Raw genomic sequence first — 25075 nt, forward strand, 5'->3', positions numbered from 1 at the left:
TTTTAAAGCATGATTTTTATTATCGTTTGCATCAGTTTTATTTCACACCCCAATCCTGCAAAACACACACAGATTGCCAGCGCGTGCCTGGCTGGCAGAAATCCAACAGGTAAAGCTCTTTCCGTCTCTGAGTCAGAGAAGGCTGCGCCACCTAAATTTCTGCCTACCCTGCTATGCCTACTCCTCCCTTCACCCCTCCCTTACTTACTGTCTATCACAATTTCAAACCCCGCCCCTTCCCTCGCGGGAACCTCCCTATCCAGAAAGCCACGCCCCATGTCTTGTCCCGCTCCTTTTCGTTCACCCCGCCTTGTCCAATCGCCAGCCTCCCTCCCGAACGACCCGAACGAGAGAGGCGTGGCTGCTCTTCTCCCCGCCTCCTCCCGCTCCCGCCTCCTCCTTCACTCTGGCCGTCTCTCGCGCCTTCTTCTAGTTGCAGACAAGCCCTCGCGAGCGTATTTCCGGTAAGGCCGGAAGTGGTGCGGGTAGGGTTACTGGGCGTCTCCAGGCGGAAGTGGAGCAGCCGGGAAGAGGCGAGCTGGGCAGAGGTGAGTGGGTGGGAGAGCGAGAGAGACACACCCTGCGTGGCTGAGCGAGGTAAGGCAGCGGCGGCTGAGGCTCCCGAGGGTCGCCTGTACTTGACTGAGGTGTTTGGGGAGGAGGATAAGGAGGGGACTGGGGTTGAGTGGTCAGTATCATGCACGTCTGAAAGGGTTGGGGGGGGGGAGGCTGAAGCAACGAGTGTCTGAGGTGCTACTTCGGGGACAGGAAGGAGGGCGGAGAGTGTTTGCATGGATGGAGTCAAGAATAATCCCAGTTATTGCGCTAATTTTCTGGGGAAGGGGGAAGGGACGCTTTTCTGCCACATGCTTGACAGTGCAGTTTATCCTCGCGAGGAACGACGCTGGGATTCGGGTCGCTGTCATCTCTGGTATTTGCCTATTGTAAGGGGGGATTTTGAACATGTTGTTAAGTTGCATTGCAGTCATGTGTGTGTTTACTCCGGAGAAAGTTGCGTTGGGTGGAGAGGGCTTAACGCTCGGGAGCGCATGGGAATTACAGCCTTAGGAACTGCTGTGTCAAGTGGCTAAGGTGACAAGCCAAGCTGTTAAGTTGTTCAGGACTATTATTTGGCTCTGTGTAGCTGGAGGTCTGGTCACCCTTGTAAGGTTTGGGGGGGGGGGTTAAAGTTATTTAAATGTTTCACCAGGAGTTATTTTCTAGTATGCATTGTGCATTCTGATTTGCCTTTAGAACTTTAGCAAGCCACAGTCAATTATGACAAATTGGCTAGCGAAGTGTTTCTGTGTGTGTGCGCGCTAGGTTGAGTAGGGATGCTCAATTTCAACACATCCTGTTTGATTTTGGCGGGCTGAACCCTTGGCAGTGAGGAGGGTGATGGCCTACCAGAGACCCTTCTCTGTAATGAAACTGCAACTTCCTCTCTATAGAAGTGTGTCATACACTACCTATTTACAGCTGTAGGCCGTTATTGAGGGCATATCTCTTTTCTGCCTTTGGCAGTTGAATTTTTATTGTTAGTGTTCCCCTATCTGTAGTCTGGCTTGCCATATTCAACTAAATTGTTGCACTAGTGGAAGGTAGTACAGCGGTTCCTTCTAGTGCAACAGGGCTCCCCTGATTTCTACTCTGTGTTTTTTTTAATAGAATAATAGAATTGTAGAGTTAGAAGGAACCACAAGGGTCATTTAGTCCAACCCCTTGCAGTGCAGGGATTTTTTGCCTAATGTGGAACTCTAACCCACCCTTTCACCCTCTTCATATCTGCAGAGGAGGGTTGGGAGAAAAGAGACAGCCTCCTTAGCACTATGTTGAACACAACCCATTGTATCTGGTATCTTGTGTTGTATAGTATAGTATTTAAGGGCAGGTTTGTTTTATTTGTTTTATTGTATTGTGTTATCTTTTTAGACGTAACCCACCCTTGGACCTTACAGTGAAGAGTGTGCAATATTAATCATTAATAGTATGCTTTAGTGTGTGTAATTCTGAAAAGAGAGAAGTCTATATACTGTCTGAAAAGCACCTTCTGATGGAAAGAGTATAGCTGGAATTCAGGTTAGGAGCCCATATACCATATAGGAGCCCATGGTGGGAAGGTTTGTAACTGTATTGGAGATTAAAAGGAGTCATAAAATGGTTTGCTGTGCCGGATCCTGAAAGAAGGAAGCAGATTTATAGCAGGAATTAATTTATACTACATAACCAACTGCCAACCAGTTGTGGATAGGCTACAGTAGACATAAATTATTTAGGTCTACTGTAGCCTATCCACAACTGGTTGGCAGTTGGTTATGTAGTATAAATTAATCAGTTGCACCTTCACAATGTAGTTTCCATGGTATGCTGAAGGTGTGCCTATTTGCCCTGGTCTTTGATGCCTGAGATAAAATAATTTTGAACCTGCCCTATTCTCCTCGTAGTCATGGGCTTTAACTTTTTAACACCTGTTTTTAAAATGTTATAACCTAATCTAAAAAAACAATGCAGGTATAAATGTGTCTGGCTGGCTGTAGGCTCTGGACAAACACAAATAAGTGCTAATTCTCACAAAACATATTTAACTTACGGAATTCATGATGGGGTGGTGGCCACTAGCTTAGATATTTGGGACTGGTTGGCTCAGAAATAGTGTGCTTGGATATCAGAAACTGGGGATAAAGAGGAGGAGATATCTCCATACACTGCTTTTGAACTGCCCAGAGGCATGTGGTTTGATGAAACAAAATGATGGATTAGCCGACCCTTGGTCTAATTCAGCAGGGCAGCTATGCTAAATGTAATTGCTATTGAATTGCCTCCCCCTCCCTTTGGGGCAGGGGCTACATGCCAGCAGATGCATATTTAGTGTCCTCAATCCAAGCTTCAGAAGAGCTGTGACATTGTAAAATAGAAGCCTTTGCCCTGTGGTCTAAGGAAGCTGCAGACTTTTGCCCATTTCTCTGCAGCACGCTGGCACTAGAGACACTTTGCTTCCCAACTGCTGTGTTTCCCAGTTAGTCAGGAACTCTTGGCCAAGGATCCTCCTCCACTGAGTCATCAGTTGCGTGAGATGCATGCTTCCAAGGGTAAGCACAAATGTGAGAGTGAGAGAGGAGGAAGCTAGTACTGTTTGTTTCTGGTTCTTAACTAGACATAACAGAGCAAAGTGAAAACCAGTCACATAGATGTATGAGAAGAAATAATGATTCCCAGGTGCACTTATCTACCAAACTTTGTTTAATATAAAGAGATTTACTTACAGATGTCCTCCATTAAGGCAGGACAAAGACCCAGATTGCTTTATGACAACTTCCTGGATTAATATTTGATAGCAGCCTATAATTCGTTCAGTGAAATGCTCTTGTAATGTGTTGGAATGGAAGGTTTTGCTGTTGGTGGATTTGGGCTCTCTCTTCAAAGGAGTTGTTTAGAGGAGTGTGAATTGAACTTTGGATTGGAAAAGCCTGGGTTTAGTTGTCCTGCTGCATAATGAGAGAGACTGAGGGTTTGCTTAATCCTCTTCTTCGGCTTAAGTACAAAAGATGGTGGCCGGACCGTGGGCCTTTCCTGTAGTGGCACCATCTCATTGGCGCTCCCTTCTCAGACAGGTGCATCTGCACAATGCTTTCCTAAACTGTAAGAAACATCAGACTTTCTAGAGTAACAGAAATGTTTCATATCGAAACTTGCTTGCAAAATTCTCTTGACTGGTCTTGTAACCTGTATGTAAAAAATTGTGTTTAATCTTTCAGGCACATCAAGAGCTTATAATTATATACACTGATTTTGCATGATAGAAATGTAAAAATAAGCATGAAGCTCACTGGATGATCCTGCGCTCATTATTATGTCTCAGACTGGCGTACTTTGCAGGGTTGTTGGAATAAAATGAGAGAGACTTCTGTATGCTGTGCTGACTTCTTTGGAGAAGGGATGCAGTACAAGTGTGGTAAAAAAAAAAATACCAGTATTGGTGACTCATTTGTGCATCTCTGGTAAAATTCTGTGAGCTCAGTTTGCTAGGAACTTTTCCTGCCAACGCCTCCTTGAAATTTGGCCATTTTCTTGCTGCTCCTTATACAGTCAAACCTTGGTTCCCGAAAGGCTTCGTTTTGGAACGTTTCAGCTCCCGGACGCCAAAAACCCAGAAGTAAATGCTCCAGTTTTTGAAAGTTTTTCGGAAGCCAAACATCCGGCGCAGCTTCCACTTGAGTTCAGGAAGCTGTTGCAGCCAGTCGGAAGCCATGCCTCGGTTGTCGAACGTTTCGAAAGCTAAATGGGCTTCCGGGACAGATTATGTTCGACAACTGAGGTTTGACTGTAGCTTTCTCCTACAAAAGGGTACATCCCACCATCTTGCTCTTCAAATCTGTAAGACCCTTCTTTTTCCCTGGACCCTTGACTCTCTCAAGGGTTTTTAGTGATTTTGTCTACAAAGGATTAGGAATGAATGACTGTGTGAATATTGACTTTTACTTAACTGCCTGAGTGACAGATATCTACATGAATAACTATAGTATGTTGTCTTTAGAAAGAAATGGCCAACACACTTATCCCCAACTGAAACTTAAGGCTAAGTATTTGCAGCTGGAACAAAGTCTGTGCCTTCAAAACCATACATGCTCAGATCATCCCACATTCCGGGAACCTCTCTTTCTCTCCCATTGCAAACTTTTCGACTGCAGACTACTTGGGGCAGAGAAGTTTCTTACTTTGTAAATAAACATTGCTCTGTATAGCACCATATATACCCATGAAGGTAAATAAATGAGATTTGCTCATGCGAATGTCAGGTCAACAGGGTTTGCTCTGGGGAAGTTTAGATGCATTCTGATGTGAAATGTGTTCAGTGGGCATTTCAAGCTTCCTGCAAGTATCGGCTAGCATGACTCTGAATCCTGCTGCCAGCTCTAGTAAACATATGGCTTTGGCACAAATGGGAAAAGAGTACTCAAGTTAGGTGCATTAATGCAATTCAGGGGTGGTGCCCTCTTTCTGCACGTTGGCTTCGTGTTACACTCCTTTTGTTTCTCCACTGTTGCTGCTCACTGCCTATCACAGTGCAATAAAATGTGGTTTAGTTTCTCTTTCTGGAACAAAGCATGTCTGGTGGTTTTTGCTTATGCGGTTGATAACGGAAGCAAGGCAAGCTGTAGGCTTGGGCAAGGTGTGTGAGGCCCCATGTCAAGAATTTATACTTGGGAGAAGAGGAGTGTAGTCGTTGCATTTGTGTTTTGGAATGATAATGAATTCTCATCTGATCTTAAGATGTGGAATCCTAGTGAACATCTTTTGCATGCATCAATTACATACTTGAGAAATTAAGCAATGCAGCTTGGAAGATTTTAAAGTGTGTCTTCTTAAAAACTGTTTTGTGAAAGAAACCCATGTAGCGGAAAAACATAAAAGAGTATTAATAAATAAAAGATTGGGGCTTGAGTTTATTACATCAAGTAAAGAAAAAAAGAGAGGGGTGGTAATCTATGTAAAACCTCAGCTGGAGCCAAAACTGCTTTACAATGATGAAAAAGGTCGAACGGTGATTATAGAGGTTAATATCAATAATGAAAAAGTGATAGTTATTGGAATTTATGCACCAAATGAAAGAAAATCTGAATTCTATCAATTCCTGGAAGAAAAAGTCATAGAATATTTAGGGGAAAAAATTGTATTATTAGGAGATTTTAATGGAGTAGTCAATCCAAGCATGGACAGAACAATAAAGAAGAAAGAAAAGAGGCAGATCAAACTCCCAACTACATTTTTCCAATTAATAGAACTCCTGAATTTGTTTGACGCTTGGAGGTTTAAAAATCCAACAGAGAAAGAATTCACACATTACTCAGAGCCACATAAATCGGCGGGACGAATCGATGCGATCTGGACAACAAAGGATTTATTAAATAATATTACAAAAGCAGAAATTCATCCAAGGACAATTTCAGATCACAGCGCGGTCTGGGTTAACTTTAAAGGAAAAGAAGAAAAGGTTAAGAGGTGGCAACTTAATGAGAGTATGCTAAACGATGAAAAAACTGTGCAAAAGGCCAAGCAAATCTTAGAAGAATATTTTAAGTTCAACTTAAATCAAGGAGTAGATCTAGAGACAGTTTGGGATGCGGGTAAAGCCGTCATAAGAGGCTTCTTTATCCAACAAAACGCATTCCAAAGGAAAATAAAGGAGGAGAAAAAAATGGAGATATGGGAGGAAATTAGAAAAAAGGAAAGGATCCTTTTCCAAAAACCAGATGATGAACTAATTAAGCAAAGTATAAAAGTTTTACAGACGCAATTCTCCATGATAATAAATGAAGAAATAGAATGGAAGATAAAATGGTTGAGACATAGAAATTTTGAGTTTGCAAATAAACCTGGCAAACTTTTGGCCTGGCAATTAAAGAAGAAAAAGGAAGATAGAATTATCAATAAAATTAAAATTGAAGATAAATGGATTCAAGAACCGAAGGAAATTAGTAAAAACTTTGCTGGTTTTTTCGGAAAACTATATAAAGAAGGTCCAGAGACTCTAGAAAAAATAATTGATTATCTGGGCAAAAATAAACTACCAATAATACCTAAGGAAAAAACTGAAATCTTGAACTCACCAATAACAGCTATGGAGGTGCAACAAGCTATACAGAGATCCAAATTAGGAAAGACACCGGGCCCAGATGGTCTCCCAGCTAATTACTATAAAAAGTTAGAACAAGTATTATTTCTTCCCATGAAAGACCTAATGAATAATATTCTGGTAAATGGAAAGCTACCGAAAACCTGGAAGGATAGCTTTATTACGCTTATTCACAAACAGGGAACAGATGCCTCAAATATGGCCAATTACAGACCCATCGCACTGTTAAATAACGATTACAAGATATTTGCAGACATTCTTGCAAATAGATTAAAAATGGTGCTGAAAGAGATAATCCATAAAGATCAAACTGGATTTCTTCCCGGACGATTTATGCAATCCAACATTAGATGTGTGATTAATGTATTAGAATATTTGGATATTAAAATTGACAAATCAGCAGCTATTATGTTGGTGGACGCTGAAAAAGCTTTTGATAATGTTTCCTGGAAGTTTATGAAAAAATTAATGGAAGAAATCGGACTGGGAGAAAATATTTGTAAAGGAATAAATGCCATCTATACAGAACAATATGCAAAACTGATCATCAACGGAAGAATTACTGAGGAGTGCAAAATAAACAAGGGAACTAGACAGGGCTGCCCACTGTCACCACTGATATTTATCTTGGTGATGGAAGTCTTGAACAACCAGATAAGAAAGGATCAGCTTGTGAAAGGCATCACTCTGGGAAACAAAACATATAAAATTAAAGCTTTTGCGGACGATTTACTCGTTATGACTGAAAACCCTAAAGAAAGTCTGAAAAGAGTGCTAGAATTGATTAAAGAATTCGGAGAAGTGGCAGGCTTTAAGCTGAATATAACAAAAACAAAAATGCTTGTTAAAAATGTAACCACAGAAGAAAAGGACGATTTAGTAAAAACATTGGGCCTGAAAATCTCCTCAAAAGCGAAATACCTGGGTATTTGGATCACCCCCAAGAACATAAATTTATTCCAGGATAATTACACCAAAACTTGGTTAGAGATTAGAAAAAATTTGGTAACCTGGAGTAAACTAAAATTAACATTTCTGGGTAGGATTTCCATTATAAAGATGAATGTGCTTCCAAAATTAATCTTTTTATTTCAAATGATTCCAATACTGGGCGAAGCAGGTTGTCTCAAGATATGGCAAAGAGAAATTTCCAAATTCCTGTGGGAAGGGAAGAAACCTAGGATTAAACACCTGATCTTAATAGACATAAAAGAGAGAGGAGGCTTTTCCCTACCCGACCTAAAACTTTACTACGAGGCAGCCTGTTTCACCTGGATAAAAGATTGGTGCACGTTGCAGGATTCGGACCTCTTGGACCTGGAAGGTTTTGACAACCGCTGGGGATGGCACGCCTACCTAATATATGGAAAAGCGAAAATTCATAAAAACTTTACCAACCATATAATAAGAAAATCACTCTTTGCTGTATGGGAAAAATATAAAGACCTGATGGAGCCTAAAATCCCGTGGTGGACTTCTCCAGTAGAAGCCATAGCAGTAAAACGGAAAAATACTCAGGAAAGCTGGCCAACATATAAAATACTTCTAAAAAATGAAGATAACCAAATAAAATTAAAAAACTTTGAGGAAATAAGAGACCACATTTCAGACTGGTTCCAATACCATCAGTTATTTGAAAAATTTAAATCTGACAAACAAAAGGGGTTCTCAACAGAAATTTCCCGATTTGAATCTGATCTTGTAAATTCTAAAAGAAAAACCCTTTCCAAAACTTACCAACTCCTCCTTGACTGGACGGTCAAGGAGGAGGAGGAAACAGTGGCAATGGTGAGGTGGTCCCAGGATTTTGGCCACTCAATAACCATGGCCCAATGGGAAAATTTATGGAAGATCAATTGGAAATTCACAAATTGTTACACGATTAGAGAGAACTTTCAAAAAATGCAACATCGATGGTATCTAACACCCTGGAAGCTTTCAAAAATGTATAAAAATGTATCAAGTAATTGTTGGAGATGCGGAGACTCAGGAACATTCTTCCATATGTGGTGGATATGTAGGAAAATACAGGCATTCTGGGAGAGTATACATGCAGAGCTGCAAAAAATGCTAAAGATCTCTTTCAATAAAAAACCAGAGGCCTACCTCCTAGGAATAACAGATTTGGATATTCCACAAAAGAGGAAGGGTATCTTTTTATATGCCACGGCGGCAGCAAGAGTTTTGATCGCAGCAAAATGGAAGAGTAATGAAATCCCCTCTATTCAAGATTGGATCCAAAAGCTGACAGAATATGCTGAATTAGATGGTTTATCAGAAAAAATAAAGAATAAATCAAAACAGGAATTTGTTTCTAAATGGGAGGTTTTCAAAGAATATTTGAAAAATAAATATAGTAGTTTAAATTCTGTTGCAGCATTCGAGGAACTTCAGTAATAGTAGTAAGGTAGATATAAGAAATTAGATTTAATGAGAATAAGTTTAATTATAAGAAAAAATGTGTATGGGCAATAAGTAATATGAATTTGAAGTATGGAATGGACGGGAGGTCGGGTCTTTAGTGTTAAGACCAATAGATGTTTTATTGTCTGCTAGGAGTATTGTGTGTCTATGGTTGTTTTTGTGATTAGTGTATGGTTTGGTATTCGTGTTCGGTGTTTGTTTGTTTGTCTTTCTTGTTGTATAAATAAAAAACTTTAAAAAAAAAAAAACTGTTTTGTGACAGAAAAACCAAATCCAGTTGGCTTTATTCTCCACTACCCCACCTCCCGCTGAACATACTAAAGTTCTTGAAGGCAACATTACTATACCAGTTTGAGCTACAGCACTTGTTGCAACAAAAACCTTCAAAGGCCGAAGCCCCTCCAGGGGTCCTTTACCTTTTACATACATACATACATAATTTTATTTGTATGCCATCGTTCCATAGTTCAAACCATGCTCAAGGTGGCATACAAAATGAAAAAATGCCTAATTACAACATAACAAAAGAATTCACAAACATTAAATAAAACAACGCGTGCACCCCAGGCAACAAAGCCCTCTAAACCATACCCCAGCCTCAGAATATACTTGTTTTTCGGGTACTTTTAGTGAATCAGGAGTAGTTGAGGGGCTTTTTAGTATTTGAGTAACACTTGTGTAAGAGCTCCTTGGCAGTAGATGTAGGGGTTGAAATAATTAACTCTGTTACAGTGAAGAGACATGTTATGGTAGAATAAAACCAGATATGAATGATGTGTTGAACTGCTTGATCCATATGCAGTCATGTTATTTAATGTGGCTTGTTTTCTGTTAGCAGTGGGTCTCAATATCTAAAGTTTCAGTAATTAAGGGCTAGCCACAAATTTGGGCATGAAACCATGCTTTGAAGTAAAAACAGCAATCCTTTGGCAGTTTAGAGGTTAACAACTATATGACATGCTTTGAAGTGTGTTTGCAAACCATAGTTTGCATTGGCTAATCATTGTTGCTTGTCCGCTGACAAAACCACAGCTTAGGTATTTTCCATGGCTTTCTGTTTGCTGGTCTCACTGGACTTCCTGTAGATGCCCTTGGAAGACATGGTTTCATTTTGCACCCTTGGAATTTTAGCCATGGTTTGTTTCCTTAATGCTGACTTGCAGTATCCATGCTTTTTCTAAATTTCATGTAGAGATGCTTGGATATGTGCTTCTATAAATTCATTATCTTTCTAAAGGAGCTTGTATCGCTAGCAGTTAAGCGGAGTCCAGGACCAATGCCAAGAAGATAAATATTTCCAAGAGTTGTAGTTTGAGAACCGGCTTCATATACGTTTGGTCTGCATGTTGTGAAATCTCTTGGAAGACCACAAGGGAGAACTAGGGAAGTCTGACATTCTGGAGGTAGGCGTTAGCTTCTTGATGATCAGGAACTTATTTTCTTAGTGGTCCACTTCAAGGAGGCCTCATGTTCCACTGCAGACAGACCTGCAACAGCTTGTCAAATTCCTCTGGGTTAGAAGCCACTCTGCTTCTAAGCTTTCAAGGAGCAAGTAATCCCTATATCTGAAATGCAATCAGAGAGAGGGTAATGGGGCTCTAATCCGATCAGACCCATATGGAATGCAGCAGAACGGCACCTCTGTCTGTTCCATTAACCATTAATCACTTACAAACAAATTCTTCTATTGAAATGTCTATAAAGTCTCAGCATATTCAGACAGCGCAGAGAACGGCCTGTAGCAAAGATGTTCAGCTGCATTTTGATTTTCGTACTCTCTTCAAATGGATGCATACAAAGAAACAGAACCAATTATTACCCTAATCCCACTCCACCCCCTTCCTGCATTCTTTTATAGAATTATTCATGAAATGGAAAAACTAGGAATGAAGGAGATTTAGCCTGTGGTTGTTAGACTGGAAATTTTTAAGGGTCTGTGTCATGAATCTTAGTGTAATGGATGGGCCTGTTACAGCTAGGGTGGCCTCGTGTGACTTACATTTGTATTCTGTATTCTGCGCAGCCTTGCAAACAGATTGACCACTGCATTAAAGTTTATGGGCGAGCAAAAAAGCTTTCACCTACTGAAGCTGACAAGGTACTGGCCTATGGAAATCTTACTAGGCTGCCCGCCCACACATAACCTAATTTAGATGCTTGTGGCCTAAAAGAATCAATTTTAGGAACTTCTGTGGCCGACTTACCACAGGCAAACCAGATCAGGCTTTTTTGCAAGCCTGACCCTTTGTTTCGAGTAAGTTTATTTGGAGTTGCCCCATTTCATCCTTCCAGAACTTGCACAAGTGATTCTGGGATCAAATGATGGGCACAGGTTATGCAGTGAACTTAGGGGCTGAATAGGGGGTCAAATCTGGGTCTCCCCAGTTCAAGTCCAGCACTTAACATCAACCTGTTGGTGTCTGTGGCTGTGGACAAGATGACTGTTCATGTTGACCCATTTACAGCTGCTTTAGAATTGGCTGCTCTCAACTTTAACCATATAATTCAGCAGATGGAAGCACATATCCCGCATTTCTGATGATGATGCTATAGAGTAGTGGTGGGGAGCCTGGTGTTGCTGGGCTGTAACTCCCATTTTCTGTGACTTCTTGAATCAGAGTTTGGTCTTAGCATGACAGCTTGCAGTTCCGTCGCTGAAAGTAATCTAGCATAAAGCAGAAGAGGCAGTGGATGGTCCTACGTTTTGTTAGATGGGTTGTCATAATGAAGTGGAGTAAAATGTGTGTCTGTGTGCTTCCAGAAGGAGTATGAATGGGTCTGCTGGCATGGGCTTTTAAAGATCCACTCATGGTACCTCCAGATTGCTTTTGGGTAAACAGGCAAGAAGGCCTGTTTTCTAGTAAGTTGGTTCTTTGCCTCTTTGAGGCCATCCAAGCATAGGTAGGCTAGTATTAATATCTGGCCAGGCCCACATAAAAGCTACTGAGTTGTGAGCCGAGTTGTCAGAAAAGTCCTACAGCTCTTTACATAAAAGAGAAGCTAGTATGGATGTAGGTTGCATCATTTGCAGATGTGGGCAGCTGTAAGCAGCTACACACAAGTCAGAATTGCTTTGCAGTTGTTTCCCAACTTCAAAAGACATCTGACCCTCCTTCCAGCATCTGAGATGTGTGTGTGGTGACAGTTCCAGGCTTAGCTCAGGCCATGGTTGCATCTAACCAAGTACTGTACTTGTCTCCACTGAGTGGTAGTGGCTCACTGGCATTTCAGACAGGAGTCTCTCTCACCAATTTCTGGAGGTGCTGGGAATTGAACCTACAACCTTCTGCAAGCAAAGCAGCTGTTCTACCACTGAGCTGTGGCACATCTCCCAGGAGTGCTCAGCTGCCAAAGTTCTGAACGAATCAGAGTAAAACTGTTCCTCCACCTTCGCCCCTCTTTAGCAAAGCACTTAATGAGAATGGACTGTGGTTAGTATCCTTGTTTTCTATCCTAGTGTCCAGTAAGTTTGGATGGAAAATCTGGAAGTGCACTTGGGGCTGGATTCAACCCAGTACTCTAGTGGAAGTCAGTGCAAGGACTTCCACTAGTGCAGTAGGGTTTCCCCCACCAGGTCTGCTTGAGGAGGGGCATGAGGAAAACCCACCTAGAACAGCTCCTGGGGAGGAGAGGGGAGATCATTCTATCAGGCAAACAGAAATGTTTGTGCTAATGGAGCAACCTCTTTAGTGCTACTTCACATTCCACCTTTAATCTTCTGACTCCTCCCTCAACAACAGTGATCTGTTGAATTCGTTGATGTCAAAGAGGTATGTCGCTGTTCATTCTTGCACTCTGAAAGGCAGCTTGCCCTCTGCTGTGTGAACAAGTGTCAGGGTTGCGTGCAAACTAGAGCTAGTTGAAGCAGGGGGGTGAGATGGAGCCTTTGAGGAGCCGCTATTGCCCCTCTGTAAAGGGGAAGTCAAGAAGAGCAGTCTGTTCCAGGAAGGAAGCTGTCCTCTTCCTCTTTTTTGAGGCCAACATGTGTGGGGAGAAGGATAACATTGCATCGGACTTCAGTTGTGTCTTTAGTGGGTCTTTTGATGATTCTTAAAAGTATCTGAGTCGTGAGTGTGCGTAAAACAACTTTGCTTTTCTCTCTCTTTCAGCAGAACTTGCAAACAGAAATACAATATTGATATAAACCACGGTTAAGTTTCCAGGCTTTCTAGTCATAATTGACGTACTGTTTGCTTGCTGTGCTCTGTTGGCCCTGCCTCTGTCGCTTCCCATGGCAGTTATGGACTGCAGCACAGCACAAACTGCTCCACTGACAGCTGCTGTGAAATATGGGTCATCCCTAACCGCAGACACTCTTTTGTTAAGCTGCTGGCTTCTCCAGGCTTTGCTTGGGTGTCTTGACTGGACCCTGAAAGGGCAGCTGCACAACCCCCATGAGTACTGCACAGACACACTGCAAAGATGCTGTACGGCTAATTGCATCCGCCCGGAATTTAAGGTGCAAAGAAGCCTGGAGTATAGCTGAGCAAGTGTTTTCCCCTCCTTTATGCCCTGCGCCACAGCCAGTGATTGCAAAGTGAAACGTTGCCTGGCTTCGTTCTGAGCTCTTAAGGCATATAAGGGAATTCTGCTCTTGGCCTGGGGTGGTGATTCATGCTCCAAATGATGGCTGTGATTCATTGTGCAAATGACCTAAGCGATTAAAAAAAAGTAGCTGCCAGTTCCTCCAGGCTTTCCCATCACACTAGGGAGGGAGGAAGGCAGGCTTGAAATGGTCTCCCATTTAGAAGGCTACAGACAGACTTTGTGCTCCTGTAACAGGAGGCAGCTAGCAAAACTCGCGTGCCAAAATCCATTCTCCTTCGGCATTTCTTGGAAAACAAGGTCCTGTGCAAAAGCATGAACAGGGATGCCATTGTTCATTATCTTGGGCAGCTGGCTTGTCTTGGCCCGTGTAGTAGGCCTCCTATGCTAATTTGTCTGCCATGGTTGGGACTGGGTGGCTTCGATGGTTTTGCGATTGCTTTAAAATAGTGTCTGCCTCAGGTAAGCTTTATGACTCTGTCCCTCTATTGATTGGAGAAGAGAGGAGCCGCTGCAACCCTTAGGATTTGCCAGAAATGTTAGGTTTCTCTATGATACTCATTTAGGCCTGCCCTTCCTCCTCTTGGCTCTAAGCAGATCCTATACTGTACATTTAGATGAGAAGAGCGAGGAAGCTTGGGTTGCTAACCTTTTATGTGGGCTTGAAAGCACTCTGTGACTGTCTAACTCACTCTTTGCCAACCAGGTGCTCTCCACACATTTCAGACCACAACTCTCAGGCCTAGTCAGCATGGGAATTGTAGTCAAACACATCTGGAGGGTACTAGTTTTAATAAAAGTGCCTCATTACCTGGAAGCCAAGGAGAAGAGAGAATCTAATAGGGAAGACAAAAAGCTATTTCACTTGATGCATAATAAACTTATGGGAACTGTTTCATAATGTGGTGGGCATTTAGATGCCCCTTAGAAATGGATTGGGGAAGTTTATTGAGGACAGGTTTGCCTTTGGCTGTTAGCTTGGGGACATCCAGAGGTAGGGTACCTCTGAATATCGGGTGCAAGGGCTGTTGCTTTCAGGCTCTGCAGGGGTCCTGAAAGGATCAGGCTGGCCGCATCCAAAAACAGGCTGCTGCATTACTTTTCCTCCTATTTATATCCCAGCCATCTTCTGTCATGGTACCCAAGGTGGCATTCATGTGGTTTCCAGATGGACACCCATACAGGCACTGACAGACCAGGCCTACTTAACCTCAGCAAGGTGGTGGCCTCATGTGCCTTCACATCATATCCTGAATCTAGACCATATCCTGCTCTAGATGAAACTTGGGTGGTCTTGTGTTCACTGTAGCCTTGAGTCTGTATTGCTATCACCAGCCCAGGCCCATGGCCTACCTAGGCTCATCTTGAGCCCTTTTTCCATACTAGAGGGCACAAAAGCACAGCTTTCAAGATAGCCAGTGGCTGTTGGAGGTCAGAGAGTTGTGTGTCTGCCTGTTGCACAGCTCCTGATAATGTAGGTGTTGCGACACACATGCAGTGGCTGGGGCTCATTGCGTACCTCACCCCTGTAGTGTCAGCGCAGACACAACTTGAATACAACTCAGAGCCTGTGCTCAGTCAGTAGAGCATGAGACTTTTAATCTCAGTGGGTTTGAGCACCATGTTGCACAAAACGATTCTTGCCTTGCAAGGGGTTGGACTAGACAGCCCTCTTGGTCCTTTCCAACTTTAAGATTCTATGATTCTTTGATGCTGAGTCATGCTTGGAGTTGACGCATTAAAATGAATGGATTCAAGTTAGTCATGATTTCAGGGGGACTATTCTGAGTATGACTTGGTCAGAGACAGGCCACTGTGTGTTCAGGATCAGGATCTTTTGGAACAGAATACTGTACTCATTTGGGGGCACTAGTTACAGGGTGGCACCTGCGATTAAATAAGTGCACCAAAAAAGGTAAAATGGGAAGTTATCTTTGTTTACAATTGTTGGGTGGTGGACCCAGAGCTTCTGGCCAGGACCTTGTTTGTTTTCAGCAGGGAGTTGTTCCCAAAAAAGGTACAGTAAGCAAGAGTAAGTAAATAGTCTTCAATTGCCATTTCTTCACTTCAGTCTGAGATTGGTACAAGATTGCCCTTTGATTAAATCTATATTAGTATTGGCTCCGTCAAGCTTTCCTCTGAATGTATGGTCTAACTTTGCAGGTGCTGAGAGATGACAGAGCTGCACGGTCTTGTGGAGCGATTGGAGAGAGCTGTGGGCCGCTTGGAGATGATGTCCCATGGCCCTGGCACGCAGGGTGGCTGTGGAGATGGCCTTTCCAAAGGTGAGAGGCCCTGACTTGACCAGTGTATTCAGGATGAATTACTTTAAGCTCTCCCACTTAGTAGGAAAGTCAGTGCATGCAGCTGACTTTGTGTAAACCAGATTGGGAAATGCAAGGAAGAGGAAGTGAACTGCCCTAATTGTCAACCCTCAGCAGCTAAACGTTGGCGTCACATTATTCTGGTGTCAGCAATGATACTGGCATTTTACTTAGAGTCCAGCTGCTTCCTTTTAAAAGTGAAAAATCTAATTAGAGCCAAGACTTGGGTGCTAACAGGCAAGGATTTTAATAAACCTAGAGTGCTCTGCCAAAGTTTTGTGCATTGCGGCCGGGAAAGGAGGGGCTGGAGTGGAGGACAGATGCTTACTGCAAAACATGACTTGCAAATCCATCTGCTGTCTCTCGGTTCTCATGATTGACTTGCTTGCATTCCTCTACAGACATAGCTGAGTATGTACAGGCTTTTGACACACTCTTGGCGGGTCCAGTAGCTGAATACATGAAGATCAGCAGAGAAATTGGCGGTGATGTCCAAAAACACGTAAGGCTCTGGCTTCCTTCCTATTTGGGGAGAGCATTTGCTTGCTGCACTCAAAATTTAGGTTTTGGAAAGTAGCTGGCTAATGTTCCATCCGCGCACCCCCCCCCCCAAGAGTTGGAAGTGGTGCAGTCAATGTTTTATCTGTGGTTTGCCCATCCATCCCCCCATAGTCTATGTGTACACATTTGCAGGGAGTTATTTTTGGCAGTGTCTCAAAACAATGTGAATATTTTTTGCCAGAGACTGTAGTACACAAGGAGAATTAAGTTCATACCACAGGCTACAATGGCTCTAACAAAAGTCTACAAATTGTCAGTCTATTTAAAAACACCAGCAGTGCCCCAAATCACTCTTACTTCGCCATAAACAACCAATACCAGCAGCTGTTAAAAGGGAAGTGCATCCGACAGGTGGCTACAGTCAGGGCTTTTTTTTCAGCCGGAACTCAGTTCTGGCACCTCTCATGTGGGCACCATTGCCATTACAAGAGAACAAGAGAGGTGTTCATGGTGAGTTCCGGGACCTCTCTTTCTAGAAAAGTTGCACTGGCTACAGTGTTGAACTAGGATCACAAAGACTTGGGTTGAAATATCCCCCTAGCCATGAAACACATGGGTTGACTTTGGGCAATCACATTCACTCTGATGTTCTAAGGATGAACCAGGTTGAGATAGAGGGAGACATGTGCCCCACTCTACACACTTGGAAGAAGATTAAAACAAAGTAATAAAACTGCCTGAATAAACGGGGGCTGATCAAATTGATTGGCGTTATGGAAGAGTGATTTTGGAGTATCAGGTATACATTATAGCGAGGGAACTATAAAATGCACACTCTTATCCATATTCCAGGCGTCCCAAACTCATGCAGAAGAAAGTCGGTCTTACTGTGAAGCTGCTGCAGTTGATACTTCAGAGCTTTTGGCTCTTAATATGAAACTGACCATCACATGTGCAGCACAGTCCTCATTGGATACAGCTGGTGCTCTTTTTGTCAGTGTATTACCACCCAATGAGCAATATATATGCAACTAATTCATGCGCACCTTTCCCCCCTTTTGCCTCTTGGTATCCTCTCCTCCTCCAAGGCTGACATGGTGCATGCAGGGTTGATGACAGAGAGGGCTCTCCTGGTGACAGCATCTCAGTGCCAGCAACCCACAGCGGTAAGTCTGGGGAAACCCCTTGTATTTCAGCAGTGAAGCTCAAGGGCAGGTGCAGCTGGAAACTAGTTTCCTTTTTCCAATGGATATAAAAAGTGGTCTTCTGAGTGGGGATTCCCAGCTGCTTGGGATTGTTGAAAAGGGTTGTGGGCATGGTCAGCTGTGGGGGTGTGGTCAGCCACCACATTTTCAAAGCACCCCCACTTTGTGGTGCATGCTCTGTATTTTCTGTTTTTTCTCTCTCACACACAGCTCCTTCCCAATACAAAAATTGCTCCATTGACTTGCGTGGGAGGAAAAAGACACACACACACACACACACACACACACAGTGGCTGGTGAGGTGGAAAGAGTCTGCTACTGCCAAAAACTCCTTTACTGTCAGGAAGTGGGCTACCCTCTCCCACTAGACATTTTTGGTAATAAAGCTTTCTACCCCATCCCCTTAATTTACATAGGGCAAGGATTGCTGGCCTGTGTCCTTCCTGATATTGCTGGACTAGAACTCCCATTGTCCTTGACTACTGGCTCCCTTGTTTGCTTGGGCTGGTGGGAGTTCGAATCTGACAAGAAATGGAGGACCACAGATCAGACACCTTAGGGATAGGAAGAAAGTTGCAGGACCTCCAGATGGCAGGACACAGTGAGACTATTTGCAGGCAGCATGGCTTCATGGGTGCTGGGGTATTGCAAGTGCCTGTTCCAAGACAAGGACTCATTTTCCGGGAAGCCAACATCTATAAATTTTGAGTGCATCCAACGTAGCAGGTGTGTACGTTGGTAGGATTATCCCATAACACCTTCCTGTCCAGGAGAAGGAATTAGGGTTTGGTAGGAAAGTGGTACCCTCCTTTCTTGCTTCACTACATGATATACAGAACCTGGCCTATCTGCTACTTTGTTCCTCCTTCCCCAGAACTGCCTACTACAGATCAGTCAAGTAACTTATATATCACAGTGAAACAATTGCTACCTGGCACTTGCTTATTTTCCTCTTCCCTCCTTGCTCAATTTTCCTCTTGTGTCTTGCCATTTTGAATTACAAAAAATGCTTGATTGCTTTGACAAGGGTGGTAGGTAAATGTATTTATTTCATTTATATTTTGCTTTTCCTCCAAGGAGCTCAAGGTGGTGTGCATGCCTCCCTGCTCCCCAAGAAAACCACTTGTGAAATATGCTGGGTGACTTTAGGCCATTCATTCTCTTTAGTGTGAACCAGCCTACAGAGTTACTGTGAGGTTAAAATGGGGGATAGGGACTCTATACACCATCTTGATCACCTTTGAGGAAGATTAGGATCATTTTTCTCTCAGCATTTTTAATACATGGATAATACTGTCACTGGCCTGGTTAGCACAACACTATAACTTAAGTCATGGTTTAACTATGACTTGTTTTTTCCAGGCAGGATTTGTTTTCCAGCTGCTCTTGCCTTGTGCCTTTGTAGCTTGTGAGCATTTGGGGTGGAACCATGGTTAAGGAAGGGTGCCAGTTTCACACAGTATGCCAAGCCATAGCTAAAAAGCTAACCAAGGTTCGTAGGGCAACAATAAACCATGGTTCAGCTTATGGTTTGACAGTAAACAGCCCTGGGCAGGGTTTGGATCATCAAACAAACCCTGACTTAGCTTTATGTGCAAATCTGTCCACTGACAGGGGCAGGCAGGGGGAGGAGGGAATGCAAAGGCAAGGAAGACCAGCAGGCTTAAGCAGTTCACACCTTGCTCAGCTTATCTTCTGTAATTTTGTTGTTGCAGAACAACTTCTCAACTGTGCTGAAGCCAATATCCGAGAAGATCCAGGTGGTCCAGAGCTTCCGGGAGAAGAACCGTGGCAGCAAACTCTTCAATCACCTCTCAACCGTTAGTGAGAGCATCCCTGCATTAGGCTGGGTCGCCATGGTAAGGGCTCAGGAACTGGTTCTTTTCTGTCAAAACTTGTTCTGCGATTCTGGTACTCAAAGGGCCAGCAGGCCTCCCTGAAGCTCCTTTAACTGCTCTTATGTCTGTAGCTCTGTTTTTAAAATACAGCCCTTCTCAAATTCTGTACGTGGACACGTGCTAGGAGGAAAATATTGCACAGATAGCATGATTCCCCTCCCCCCCCCATATGTGTCGGTGCTGATGGTACTATTCTCACATGGGCAGTTTTAGTTGGCAGTATCAGTCTGGTCGAAGAGTCATTCACTTTCCCCAGGGAAACCTGGGAGTTGTAGTTCTGTATGATTTGGCGGGGATATCTTAACAGAAGCTTCAACAACCCCTCCAGACTACACTTCCAAGGGTTCTTGAGGTGCACCAGATACTGTTGGATTCCCAGCCAGTATAGCAGAGATTGTGGACAAGGGTAGTTGTGGCCCTGGAGGTGATGGAGTACAGGTTCCCCACCCTTGAATTAGGGGAAAGTCATTGCCAGTAAAATGATATGGAACTAACAATAAGTTGGTGGTTTTCTGCCCATAAGCTTCCAGTTTCTTTTTGTATTTCCTGAGAGATTACTTGGTCCTTGTCACCTAATTTTCTCTCATCCAGATGCAGTTTTAAGATTTCAAACTGCACTTCCGGTCTTGCCTCTGTTATCTGGGTTTGGGGATGGCGTCTCTGTCCACTACCTCCTGGCAAGCTTGACTTCTGGTCCTTAAACCATTTCACTCAGAGGGTCAGCTTCCAAATAACTCTGGTGGGTTTGGAAAGCTTCTGGGTCAAATGTGAGAACTTTTACGTTCTAATGACGCCCTGTCTTTTCATAGGCTCCCAAACCAGGCCCTTACGTGAAGGAAATGACTGATGCCGCCATGTTTTATAGCAACCGGATCCTCAAGGAATACAAAGATGTGTAAGTGTTGCTTGCCTCTTGGGGGGATGGGGAGCCATGGGGTGCTGCCGGCAGCAGAGGATTTTGAGGGGAGGCAGCATTGGATCACCTTCCAATGTTTGCGTCACTTAGTTTAAAAAAATTACTCATCTCCCTCAGATTCCCAACAGCAGGAGGTGGCTAACCATTTTTGGAATGGGAGTGGCATGTTCTTAAACTCAGCCACTCAAGGCGGGCTCCACTTTTAAAAGGGAATGCTAAGAAATGAAGACAGTTCATGGAAAATGAGAATGCAAGGGTGTGGAGTTACCGTGAATAGGACTACTGAGATGCAAAGTTTTGGAATGCTGTTAATGAAACCATGCAGAAGAGCAGGGAGAGAGATGGTGCTGTGACTGCGTAGAAAATGAGGGAACCTGAGTAGTGGGGGGGGGGGGCAGTGCAGGGTTTCATTCCCAGAAAGCTCTGAATAGTCAGTTTGTGAGAAGTTCCATCTGCAAAGCAGGAGGGTAGGAAATCTACGGCTCCTGTTGCAAGCGGAGTTTCAAATATCCCCCCTTACCTAGACCAATTAGTTTGCCTGGCTCCTCTTTCTCCTAGAGATAAGAAGCATGTGGACTGGGTGAAAGCTTATCTGAGTATCTGGACAGAGCTGCAGGCGTACATTAAGGAGTATCACACCACTGGGCTGACCTGGAGCAAAACGGTGAGTACAGGCTGGACGCTAATCTTCAAGGCACCACAGAACTCTTGCATTTATTATTCTTGACATTTCTCTGTTTTCTGTTCCTGTCCCATCCCCTTTTCCAGGGACCTGTTCTAACTGAGTCAGGAAATGGATCCCAAGCAGCAGCTCCTTCTCCTGGTGGCCCCCCACCCCCGCCACCTGGCCCTCCACCCCCTCCAGCTCCCACCTCCACAAATTCTGGCTCAGATGACCCCACAACCCGTTCCGCGCTTTTTGCCCAGATCAACCGGGGAGAAGCTATCACTTCCGGTAGGTGAAATTAGTTAATGGAATGGCAAGGTGAGCAAATGGCTGTGCAAACTCACTTGGGATAGAAATTGCAACCCTTCTACACCAAGCCTTTGTGATCTACAGGGGTCCTTTCGCTCCAGCATCTGGGGACAAGGTCCAGCGTAGTCCCATCTTTTGAACCATACAGGTGCATTTGTACCCATGGTCTTGTTGCAGATGGCCCTAGAGGATTTCTTGGTCATCTTGGTTTTCACAAGCTGTTCTTAAAAGTGAATTTGCATAGCTTTTCACTGACGCAGCAGAAATGCATGGCTAATTCTGCTAGTGTGTTTTGGTGCATTGAGTGTACAGAATGTTCTGTTGCGTCTAGATTCCAGTTTCCTGCATTCTGATTCATGACGTCCCTTTGAGGAATTCCTCCTCCCCACAAAAAAACCCCTTGGGTCATAATTCCCTAAACCAGTTTTGCTTGCTAAACAGGCCACTCAACTTCAGTGTGCAAAACATGAATTTTGAGAATGTCCTTTCCTTGGAGAAAGCAACCTGAATGTTTTGGATGAGGACTAGAGGTAGCAGAAGTGGGTCCATAAAATACCTTTGTGGTTAGTGAAGATGGGAGAAATCTGCACTCTAGGAATTGCAGTGGCCAAGAGGGAAACCCAGTGGCGAGGGAAACCCAGGGTATAAATAAATAAAAATATTACTATTATTATTAGAGGACTCCAATGCTGGGCTTGGTGAGGGTTGATGATATGCAGAAGATTTAATTTTATGTATCCTAAGGTTCAAGAAACCCAAATATAGTGAGGGAAGCTTTTGTACTGGGGAATTGATGGAGTTTAATTTTTGGAATCTCCAGCCCCTGCCTGGTGACCTGTACAAATAGTTGAAGCTAATCTCTGATCTCCAGTATATTCTTCCTTAAGCCAATTAATTCCTCTTTTTTTCTTTTCATCAAGTGAAACCAGTTAGATTGCAGGTAGCTGTGGGGGAGGGCACGCATGGAGGACAGTGCTGTGTGTAAATTGCACATACTGCAATGCAGTAAGCCAATGCAGAGATCTCCCTGTGGCTCTGGAAGTCACTGCTTTTGGCTTCTGGATGCAAATGATGTGCCTCCTGAACCGTCAAGAACTTGAACCTGCTATTAAAGCTATTTTATTGGATCATTTTAAGCGCAACACCAGTCATATGACTGCCAGTGACAGAAGCAAAAATAAGGGGAGGGGAGAAAGGGACATCTCGCATCACATACCACTAGGAGCACTGAGTCTCTGTTTTCATGTAAGCTGAGGAAAGACTGCTTTGTTAAGGATAAAATTTCAGGCATGCTCTGCACGTATTGTAACCAGCTTTAAACCTTAAAAATGTGATGAGTTGTTTCACTCTTCCATAGCTCTTTTACTGGCTGTCTAGATCAGCAGCAGATGGGAGTGAGAGATTTCCTTCTTAGGGTGGGATGGTTTTTAACATGGTTAAAACTTGTACCCACTCCTTCCTCTAAATCCAGTGTGTATCATTCTTTTTTATCTTTGGAAGAGCCCTGTGGGGTAGGTTAGGCTGAGTGGCAATTAGACAAGAGGAAAACACCTTGGCCAAGATGGCATTTGAACCCAGGTCACGAGTCCAGCCCTCTACTCGCTACTACTCCACACAGGCTGCAGTGTCTGTGCCTGCTATTTAGAAACAAACGTCTCTAAGAATTGAGGACTTGACAGCCCTTTAGCTAGCCAGAGAGAGAAGAATGGGCAGAACTAGACCATCTTGGTTATGGACCCTGGTTTGTGGGGCTCTTTATTGAAAATGACAGCTCTAGCGACACAGTTTTTTGGGGAAAGCAGCGTATGACACATTACGATACCATTGTAGTAGTGGATTTTTTCCTGAGGCTTATAGCAATTTTACTTTGAATTTGTTTTGTTTTAATTACATTACATTGGTGTTATAAACCCTGGTTTCTAGACTTCCACGTTGAAATTCATTTTGAGCTTTTTGAGTAAAAGCAGCACTGAAGCCAACCAATTGGCGTCAAGCTAGAAATGGGAACTAAATTTGTCTACAAGGCACAAATGGCTGGTGGTCTGATGCAGGCTGGGGAAGTTCTTGGTTCGTAAGAAGCGGCTCTTTGGGCCTGGCTCTGACATTGCCCTTGTGGTAGAGAAGCGGCAGCTCTGCTCTGCTTGGGGGTAATGTCAGATGTACTGAAGCTTTAGAAAGGGTGACTCAAGCGTGGGAAAGGCTTGTGGCTGGGGTTGCTGATAAGTGGTGTGGGAAGGAGCTGCACTGCGATGCTCCCACACTGCAAAGCTGCCACAAGAATGGAAGCGCCTGGGTGGGGAAGAGTAGCTGCTGGTCATGGCTGAGGGGCAGCTCTTAAAGCTGGTGGCATCTTCAAGGTGGACGTTAATGGTGGTTTCCCTCCTAGGCCTGAAGCACGTGTCGGACGAGATGAAGACCCACAAGAACCCAGCGCTGAAGAACCCAGGTGGTCCTATGCGGACGGGACCAAAGCCTTTCATGGCTCCGAAGCCAGCCTGTCCTGTCAGCGCCTCCCAAAAACTGCCTGCGAAGAAGGAGCCTCCTGTGCTGGAGCTGGAAGGCAAGAAATGGAGAGTGGTGAGTTCCGAGGGGCTGGGGCGTCACAAGGGTCCCACGCAAAAGACTCCCCGCTGCCATGGATAACTTGAGATTTCATATGAGAAGGTGGAAAAAAATCTGAATTGTATTTTGCATTTAGATCATGCATGCATTTTGAAGCAGGCAGCATCTTAGAAGAGGCCCGTCATCTGCAGTTCTTAAGAGTACTTATTAAAGTCTGCTGTCCAATTAATTCAAGCAGCACCTTTAGTCTTTGTTTTAATAAATTAAAAGAAGGAGGGAGGGAAACTTTGTCTTCTGGGTGCTGGACTCCAGCTCACAACAGCCATGGCCAGTGATGAGAACTGGAGTCGGTGGGACCAGAGGTTCCCCATACCTGACCTGAGTAAGAGAGTCTTGTAAGGAGACGCTGGCTCATTGCTGTCCATCAGGCACATCTGCAGGTCATACGCGTATCCGAGGAGGGAAGCGGCTGGAATGAGCGGCATTTGTTTTTCCCCTTCCTCTTTAGGAGTACCAAGAAAATGCCTCCAACTTGGTGATCAGCGACACGGAGCTGAAGCAGGTGGCCTACGTCTACAAGTGCATGAACAGTACACTCCATATCAAGGGCAAGATTAACTCCATCACACTGGGTAGGTTCTTATTGGCTGGGGCTGGGGTGGGAGGCTTTAAAAAAAAAAAGAAACCAACAACTCATGCCCACCAATCAGCTCTTGCCACTCCAAGGGAGGTGGGTGCAATTCTCTGGTTCAATTCACTGTTGGCTTCATGCACCAGTTCCCTGCAGGATTTAACACCCCACGCCTCCCAAGTACATCAGCTGAAAAGAGGGGAGTTAAATCCTGCTCAGTCCAACAGGGTTCACCACAAGTGTCTTCCAGATAATAGGTGGGGAACTGGTGTGTGCAGCCAAACCCCATGGGGTTTCCCCCCCTAGTTTCTCACTTTCCCAAAAATTACCCTTGCATTGCAAATGAGGAGTGCTGTTGTGACTTAGCTTGGAGCACCCCGTGGATGGGTGGCTAAATCAGAACTTGCTGAGGTATTCTTCAGCCACACTGGAAAAAGGTCCTTAATGGTCCTTTCTGTT

At 43.9% G+C, this 25075-nt stretch overlaps 1 protein-coding gene across 4 annotated transcripts in view; it reads left to right on the plus strand.

The window, feature by feature from the left end:
- The first annotated feature begins 395 nt into the window (after positions 1 to 395).
- CAP1 (cyclase associated actin cytoskeleton regulatory protein 1) overlaps positions 396 to 25075 on the plus strand; it is a 28560-nt gene continuing 3880 nt past the window's right edge. Inside the window, exons 1-10 of one of the 4 annotated variants that reach the window (XM_083455551.1) lie at positions 396 to 548; positions 15767 to 15888; positions 16329 to 16429; positions 17517 to 17594; positions 19349 to 19492; positions 20341 to 20426; positions 21006 to 21111; positions 21216 to 21402; positions 23810 to 24000; positions 24494 to 24617. In XM_083455551.1, the coding sequence (XP_083311677.1) occupies positions 15777 to 15888; positions 16329 to 16429; positions 17517 to 17594; positions 19349 to 19492; positions 20341 to 20426; positions 21006 to 21111; positions 21216 to 21402; positions 23810 to 24000; positions 24494 to 24617 (1129 nt within the window). In that variant the 5' untranslated portion in view covers positions 396 to 548; positions 15767 to 15776. The other 3 variants (XM_083455552.1, XM_083455553.1, XM_083455554.1) reach the window with 3 other exon arrangements.

The sequence above is a fragment of the Podarcis tiliguerta genome (genome assembly GCF_965153285.1).
Source record: "Podarcis tiliguerta genome assembly, chromosome: 8".
Taxonomy (NCBI): domain Eukaryota; kingdom Metazoa; phylum Chordata; class Lepidosauria; order Squamata; family Lacertidae; genus Podarcis; species Podarcis tiliguerta.